This window comes from Chrysochloris asiatica, unplaced genomic scaffold, assembly GCF_000296735.1.
Source record: "Chrysochloris asiatica unplaced genomic scaffold, ChrAsi1.0 scaffold00163, whole genome shotgun sequence".
Classification (NCBI taxonomy): domain Eukaryota; kingdom Metazoa; phylum Chordata; class Mammalia; order Afrosoricida; family Chrysochloridae; genus Chrysochloris; species Chrysochloris asiatica.
Window position 1 is genome coordinate 5,256,918 of NW_006408681.1, and position 7,951 is coordinate 5,264,868.

General features: G+C 37.9%; 1 protein-coding gene across 1 annotated transcript in view; it reads left to right on the top strand.

The window, feature by feature from the left end:
• LOC102828338 (tripartite motif-containing protein 48-like) overlaps positions 1 to 7,477 on the top strand; it is a 31,244-nt gene extending 23,767 nt beyond the window's left edge. Inside the window, 4 exon segments of the mRNA XM_006871225.1 lie at positions 1,512 to 1,534; positions 2,004 to 2,101; positions 3,003 to 3,116; positions 7,350 to 7,477. Of these exon segments, the coding sequence (XP_006871287.1) occupies positions 1,512 to 1,534; positions 2,004 to 2,101; positions 3,003 to 3,116; positions 7,350 to 7,477 (363 nt within the window).
• The last annotated feature ends 474 nt before the right edge of the window (positions 7,478 to 7,951 follow it).

Consider the following 7,951-nt stretch of genomic DNA (forward strand, 5'->3'; position numbering starts at 1 on the left):
TTGCAGAATGTGCCTTTTGGTGGTGTAAATTATTATATATGTGTGAGTGTTTAAAAAAAAAAAAAAGAGCTAAGTGAATAAAGAGAAATACTATTATCTGATAGTACATGGAGGGAATTATAATAATTGTAATGAAACAAGGTGTATGATTTGTTGAATGTGCAACTGATGATCTGCCCTGTAAATTTTCACTATATTTACAATAAAAACTTTAAAAAAAGAAGATGGAAGAAACAGACAGGGTGACTGCACCAAAAAGAAATGGTTAATTTAAACCATTTCAAGTGATAGCATCTGATCTAGAGCAGATGATACTGAAGGAGGAAGTCCAAGGTGCCTTGAAGTCATGGGCAAAAAACAAGGCATGGGGAATTAATGGAATGCAAATTGAAATCTTTCAGCACACTGATGTGGCACTGGGGACACTTACTTATCTATGTCAAGAAATTTGGAAGCAACTACCTTTCCAACTGGCTGGAAGAGATCCTTATTTGTGCCCATTTCAGAGAGGTGACCCAACAGATTGCAGAAATCATCATGCAAGCAAAGTTTTACTAAAAGTAATGCAAAAATGGCTGCAACTATACATTGCAGAGAACTTCCAGACATTGAAGCCGGTCTCAGCAAAGGACATGGAATGAGGACATCATTGCTGTTATCAGATGGATCTTCACTGAAAGCAGAGAATAACAGAAAGATGTTTACCTGTGCTTTATTGCATACACAAAGGCTTTAGATTGTGTGGATCATGACATGCTAAGGACACCATTGTGAAGTACGAATATTCCAGTACACTTAATGAGGAATCTGTATTTAGTCTAAGAGGCAATTGTTTGAACAGAACAAGGGAACACCGAAGGGTTTAAAATTAGGAAAGGTGTGCACAAGGGTTGTATTCTTTCACCATCCTCATTCAGTTTGTATGCTGAACATATAATTTGAGAAGCTGGATTATAAAGAAAAACATGGCATCAGGATGGGAGGAAGACTTATTAACAACCTGCAATATGCAGATGATAACAATCTTGCTTTCTGAAAGTGAAGAGGACTTCAAATATTTACAGGTGAAGAGCAAAGACCATAGTCTTCCATATAAGTTTGCATTTCAATGCATAGAAAACAAAAATCCTCACCACTGGACCAGGATATATATTTCATTTTATTATTCATAGTGTTGCTATTAGTTGAAAATGGAAGCTAACAATATATGTATGGAAGTGAAGATAACCACATAATATATGTGTGTGTATAAAGTATATATATCAACTATGAGGGACGTTTCTTCAGATGTTTCAGGAGTTTAGGAATTAAAAAGTATTTTGAAAAATCAACTAATTTTGACTCATGAATGGAATGCATATGAAGGAAAGAAACAAGGTAGGATGTGGGTTTAGATTCTGGGTTAGTGGATTAATAGAGGACATTAATCAAAGAGAAACTAAGGACATATATGTTAAGTGTAGGAAAATAGTTTACATATATAATCTATGAAATTTCTGTTTCTTTTATAGGATTTGGGAGATATATTGACAAGGTAAGTTTGGCCTTCAGTGCAGGTTAGAGCACCAAAAAGATTATGGAAGAGATTATGGTGTTTCTATAAGTAGAGATAACTGTTTTCTGGATATGCACAGTTAAGTATGATTTAATGAGTATGTTTTCCATCTTACTTTATTACTCATTAGCCTGGTTTCTTATGGCTCAGGTAGCTATGTATTGCTGGGCTCAGTTAGTGTGTGGCTAGAAGACCTGTGGTTTTAGATTCTAAACACATTGAGGTTAATAAACTAGTCTGTGCCAGATGATGTGAGTGAGACGCAAGTATCTCTGAGAAGTAGAGGATGGACGTGGACAGAGGAGAAAGAAAACTTCTCTTTAAGAGTTAATTGCACAGCCCCATTCCAGATTCTTGGAGGTATACCCTAATACTAGAAATGGGCTTTTGAGGAAACACTTTGAGACCTTTGGAATTAAAAAGATCAAATGCATCTTCCACTTTGCAGGAGTGAGTCTGTGCAACTGCACTTACCCCAGCCTATGAACCCAGTGCTCAGTGCAAGGCCCATACCTGGACTTATACACAGGTTGAACCAATTTCGAGGTGAGTGTCAGCCCACTGGTGGGGTTTTCTTTTTTTAACTTTTTAATTGTGAATTGAATGAAGGTCTACAGACAAAACCATTAGTTTTACATTAAACAAATCAAGCACTTTGTTTTATCTCAGTTGGCAATCCCCTCCATGCAACAACAGTTATCCTGCTTCCTCCCTGTAGTTCCTTTTTCCATTCCACCCACCTTGCCATCACTTCTCAGCTTTGTTCAATGGACAAGATTTCCCCCTCTAATCAGTCTTGATTTAGGAGCGAACAGCTTGCAAAAAAAGGCATTTATAGTTACATTTGCCCTTTGATTTTATGAAAAACATCGAAATGAAAAGTGGGGAAAGGAAAGCTATGAGTCAGACCTGTCATAAATTAGAAATTGAGAGAAAAAGGTAACAAACAGAAAACAGGCTCCTTTAGACCAAGAATCATTCTCACATCCAATATCAGTATACAAAGCTCTATGGTAGATCTAAACCACAGGGATTCTTCAGGCAAGGAGATGAGTAAGACTGAGATTGAACCAAATGTAAAAACTAGAAAATGCTTAGTAGGAGACCCATCTAAGAAAGCATTCTGGGATATGATACTTAAAATTAAATTTAATTGCAAAAGAAACATGATATACCTGGCAAGCAATCACCATTTTTTGGTCTGAGAAGGGGAGTGGAAGTAAGTTCTATTTCTTTGTAATTGTTGTTAGTGTACTGGGCTCTGGTTTGCAACGTGCCATGAAAACCAATCTCCCACAAGATGGCATGACCTCCTGACATTGCACATTCTCTGATATTTTAGGGATTTTTCCTGTGTTGTAGTCAAGTACTTGTTTCTTCTGCATATCTACTAATACCCTTTAGTCTGATTTTCCAGTTGTTTTTGACTATAATATTCTTTCTTCAGTGGAAATTGTCTTCCAGAAAGAAATGAGCAATAAGAGAAGTATGCTGTTTGATGACATGAAACATTTGGGGCTTAGATATGGACTTCAAGATGTGCCTTTTCCTTCTAGAAAATGTAACTATTTTTATGTATAGGGAGAAAATGACCTCACCACTGGAAAACATTACTGGGAGATGAAGGTGAACAACTCTTTTACTGGGCTGTAGGAGTCTATAATAAAGATTCTTGGATAAGTAATAACTACTCATTGGATGAGTCTGAGGACATATTTTTTCTTATGTGTCTGAAGGAGGGTGATTGTCATTATCTCTGGACTACCTCCCCAATGACTTGTCATTATCTAGAGAAACCTGCGGGGTACATTGGTGTTTTTGTTGACTTTGACAGTAGAAGTGTGAGTTTTGTTAATAGTTCCAAGAGTTCCCTCATATGGAACTACAAGGCTAATTCTTTCAATTACCCTCTGAGTTCTTTCATTTGCATTGACTACACATGGTCAGAGACAAGTCAGGATTCTGGGAACTCCACATCTGAGGAAGACCTCCACTGAAGCTAATCAATTACATTTTGCTGTCTCTTAGGTTGTTCTACTTGCATGTAAAATGTTATTATGAATGTAGTCTGAAATGCAGAATGTTGATGGTTTAATATATATTTAATAAAAGCATGTTTTTTTTAACCTGGAATTTGTTCTGTAGTTATTCATCTGCTTTATGAGCTTGCTAGAATTACAAGCATATAAGAGTGATTCCATTTTAAGCCTGCAATAGCAAAGCAATCATTTATTTTCGGACCCTTTCATTTTAATTACATCTTATTTTGCTGGTGGCAGTGCTATAGGGCTCTGGTTCAATCTCTTACAAAGAAGTTCTTCTGGTTTTGTTTTGTTTTTTTCTTTGCTTGTCCCTGATGGTAAGAGCAGTACAAAGCTTTGCATAAATTACTGCCCTAACAGTCCTGGTGTGGCTATAGGATAGGCATTGACTGCAAACCATAATGTTGGAAGTTAAAATTTACCAGCCTATTCTAAGAAAATCTTCTACAAAGTCACTGTGAGTTGGAACAGACTTGTTGGCCCTTAACAGAAGCCATGGTGTTTGGAATTTGGGGCTCTGTAAAACATAAAAACAAAGGGCACAAACTCGATTTCTTCTCTGAAATTGAGAAATGTTCTATTTGAGGAAAATGCAGTTTCAGTTAAAGGATTCCTATGGTGCTGTAGGATCAGTACTGGACTTCAAACCACATGCCGGTAGTTCAAACCCACCAGCTTCTTCTCAGAAACCCTATACAGAGTCGATATTAGTCAGAACCGACTTCACAGCACTTAATATCATCTGTTATACAAGCACTGTGATTGTCATTTTCTGGCCTTTACATGCATATGAAGCTACTGAAGATACCATGATATGTATAAGACACATATTAGTCTTCACAGTGACCTCTTTGCTTTTTCACACTTTAAAGATACCTTGAGCAGAAGATTTGCCTAATGTAATATTTACAATATTTAATTTCTAGATTCTTGCTTCCATAAGCCTTGATTATGAATCCAAGTAAAATGAAATCCTTACAATTTCTATCTTTTCTGTTTATCACGATGTTGCCTATTAGTGCAGTTGTTAGGGTATTTGTTTTCTTTATATTGATGTGCAATCCATACTGAAGGCCATATTCTTCTTCAAGCCACTTCACTTCCAGCAAGAAAAGATTTTATCATATGCATATCACAGGTTGCTAATGAAACCTCCTTTAATCCTGATACCACATTTTTCTTTCTATAGTCCAGTTTCTCAGCTTATTTGCTCAGCATACAAACTGAGAAAGTACAGTGAAAGGATAGAACCCTAACACATATCTTTCCTGATTTTAAAACATACTGCATTCCCTTCTTCTGTTCGAATGACTATTGCTTGTTCGATGTATAGGTTGCTCATGAACACAATTAAGTGTGGAATTCCCATTCTTTGCAATGCTATACCTAGTTTGTTGTGATTCACACAGTGGAATGCCTTTGTATAGTCAATAAAGTACAAGTAAACATCTTTCTGAATCTCCTTAGAAGTCAGTATGGCAAGATTTTTTTCTCTCATACTTAAGATATAAGGAGGGACCAGTCCCTGGAGAAGGACATTACGCTTGGCAAAGTGGAAGGTCAGCAAAAAAGAAGACACCCCCCACCTCTGCCACCCAATGAATGGATTGACACATTGGGAGCAGCAATGGGCTCAAGTGTAACAACAATTGTGAGGATGCAGCATGACTGGGCATAATTTCATTGTGTTGTGCATAGGGTCGTTATAAATCAAAACTGACTCAAGGGCATCCAACAAAGTATGATAGAACGACTTATCTGCTAGATATTTACCTAAAAAAAAAAAAAAAAGTAATTGTTAAAACAAAGATCTATACTTTAATGTTCATAGTAGTTTTATTTTTAATAGTTAAAACTAGAAACAATGCAAATATCAAAAAGGCACATAACAGTATGATTTCATATTTTCTAGAGTTTTCCATAGGTGTAGTTATCTAAATTGACAAAACGTAGATCAGTACTTTATTGGGGGGGCAAGTCAGAGAGGAGAGAGGAAAGAATGTCAAAGGGACATGAAGAAACTTTTGGGGGTTCATCTTCACGCTCTTGATTGTGTTGATAGTTTAACAGATACATATATTGTTATGAGTTGTTCCGACTCAATAGCAACCCTTTATAGGATTTCTGATCTTGTAATCCTTTATGGGAGCAGAAAGCCTCATTCTTCTCCTGAGGAGCTGCTGGTGGTGGTCTCCAACTTCTGACCTTATGGTACTTATCCTACAGAGCCACAGCACTCTCAATCTTGATTGTGTGGATGGTTTAATGGGTACATATTAAAATGTTCATATTGTTGTTATTAAGTGCCATTGAATTGGTTCCAACTCATAGGATGCTGCATAGGGTTTCCAAGGAGCAGAAGATGGTGGGTTTGAATTCGTAACTTGTGGTTGCAGTACCACACCAAGGTTCAAATAGAATAATTTAAATATGACTAGATTATTTTAGGCCAATTAGGAATGTTAGAATAAAAACTCTTCAGATTTTAGAAATTTAAAGAGGAGAGTAAAAACTAATTGCTATAGAGTCAATTCTGACTCACAGTGATGCTCTGAGGGTCAGAGTAGAACTATGATCCAGAGAGTTGTAAACATCTAATTTTTCAGAAGAGGATCATCAGGTCTTTCATCGAAGCACCTCTGTGTGGACTCCAACTTGCAACTTTTCAGTTAGCAGCCAAATATAACCTTTTGGACCAAATACAATCCATTCTTAATGGGGTCTCTCTGAATCTGAATTGACTAGAAGGCAACAGGTTTCTTGATGTGAGTCGCTCCTCCTAGTGACTTCTCTAGACACTCAAGGAGGTTTTGTTGTTAAGTGCTGTCCAGTCAGTTCTGACTCACAGTGACCTTGTATATGGTTTCCAGGAATGACTTGTGGGTTTGAATGTTGTTAAGTGCTGTCCAGTCAGTTCTGACTCACAGTGACCTTGTATATGGTTTCCAGGAATGACTCGTGGGTTTGAACTAGTGACCTTGTGGTTGGTAGCCAATTGTGTATCCTACAGCGCCTCACCAGAACTCCACTCAAAGAAGTATTAAATCTGAATTTGGGCCTAATTCTTGTCTAAAGTATGTTCTCTGTAAATGTGACACAGGGCTCCTTCTGTTTGAACCCCTCCTGAGAATTTGCATTTCCAGACCACAACAATTTAATCAGAATCTACATTTTAACACAATTCTTAGGTGATTCTTATACATAATAAAATTTGGGGACCACTGCTCTACTAACAGGAGCCCTTGTGGTGTTGTGGTTTAAGATGGGATGACTAACCACAAGGTTAACAATTTGACTCCATCAGGTGTTTTCTGGGATAAAGATGAAACTTTCTGCTCTGTAAAGATTTACAGTTTCAGATACCCTATACCAGGTTTCTATGAGTCCAAATCAACTCCAGGACACACAGCCAGCTAGCCAGCTCTACTAATGTTTTTCTGAATAGGTCCCTAAACAGTAGTATTACTATCTCCTGGGAACTAGTTAGAAACACACAGTTTCAGCAGTGGGTTGAACCAGAATGAATTGGTTGGAAGCCCTGATGTGACTAGTAACTTATTGTCACTGTTTAGGCATCTCCAACAAAGGTTTCAAAGTAGGAAACCAGTTCATTCATCCCAGCCGATAATGTGAGCTACAAACTGTCTTTCCAATAGCTCATAACACTAGTATGCAGTCAATGAAAATGACTTTTGAATTTCAGCCACACTTTTCTTTTTATACGATTGAAATACATTCTCTTCTGTTTTTAGTTTTGCTGAAATTTGTGGAATTTGCCCTAAAGAACTCAGCTGGCCTTCGCAATCCCAGTTTGCAACCTAATCCCTTCACGTGTTCCAGGTGGGGGTTCCAGCGGAGTAGAGAGGAACCTGAGCCCTAGAGCAGATGGGAAAGGTTTGAACACGTACTCACTACAAATCCCACCAAGAAAAAAGCTAGAGCTACAGCCAAGCACAGCCACAGGTACAGGAGGCGCCAGAAGTTCACCCTGGTTTCTTTGGGACTGAGATTGAGAACAGACAACACATGCTTAGGGACCTGATTTCTTTATTCATGATAAACACTGGACAACTAAGCAAAAGGTTGGTCATTCACGAGGCTTTAGCCATAAGCCAGACTCCTCAAATATCAAGTGACATTCTCAGAACATGAGTGTGACTGAAGCTTCAGCTGTAGATCACTCCTCCTTCACCATCAGCAGGCAGAATAGAAGCTCTGTATGTGCAGGGAGAGTGGGCAAGAATTTGGGGAAAGGGCAGACTTCACTATATGTTGAAGAATAGCTATTTTTGGGCAGCGGGAGGATCGTTATGAGGGCAGGGGGACTGTAAGGTGGTTTAGAACTAAGTTGTAC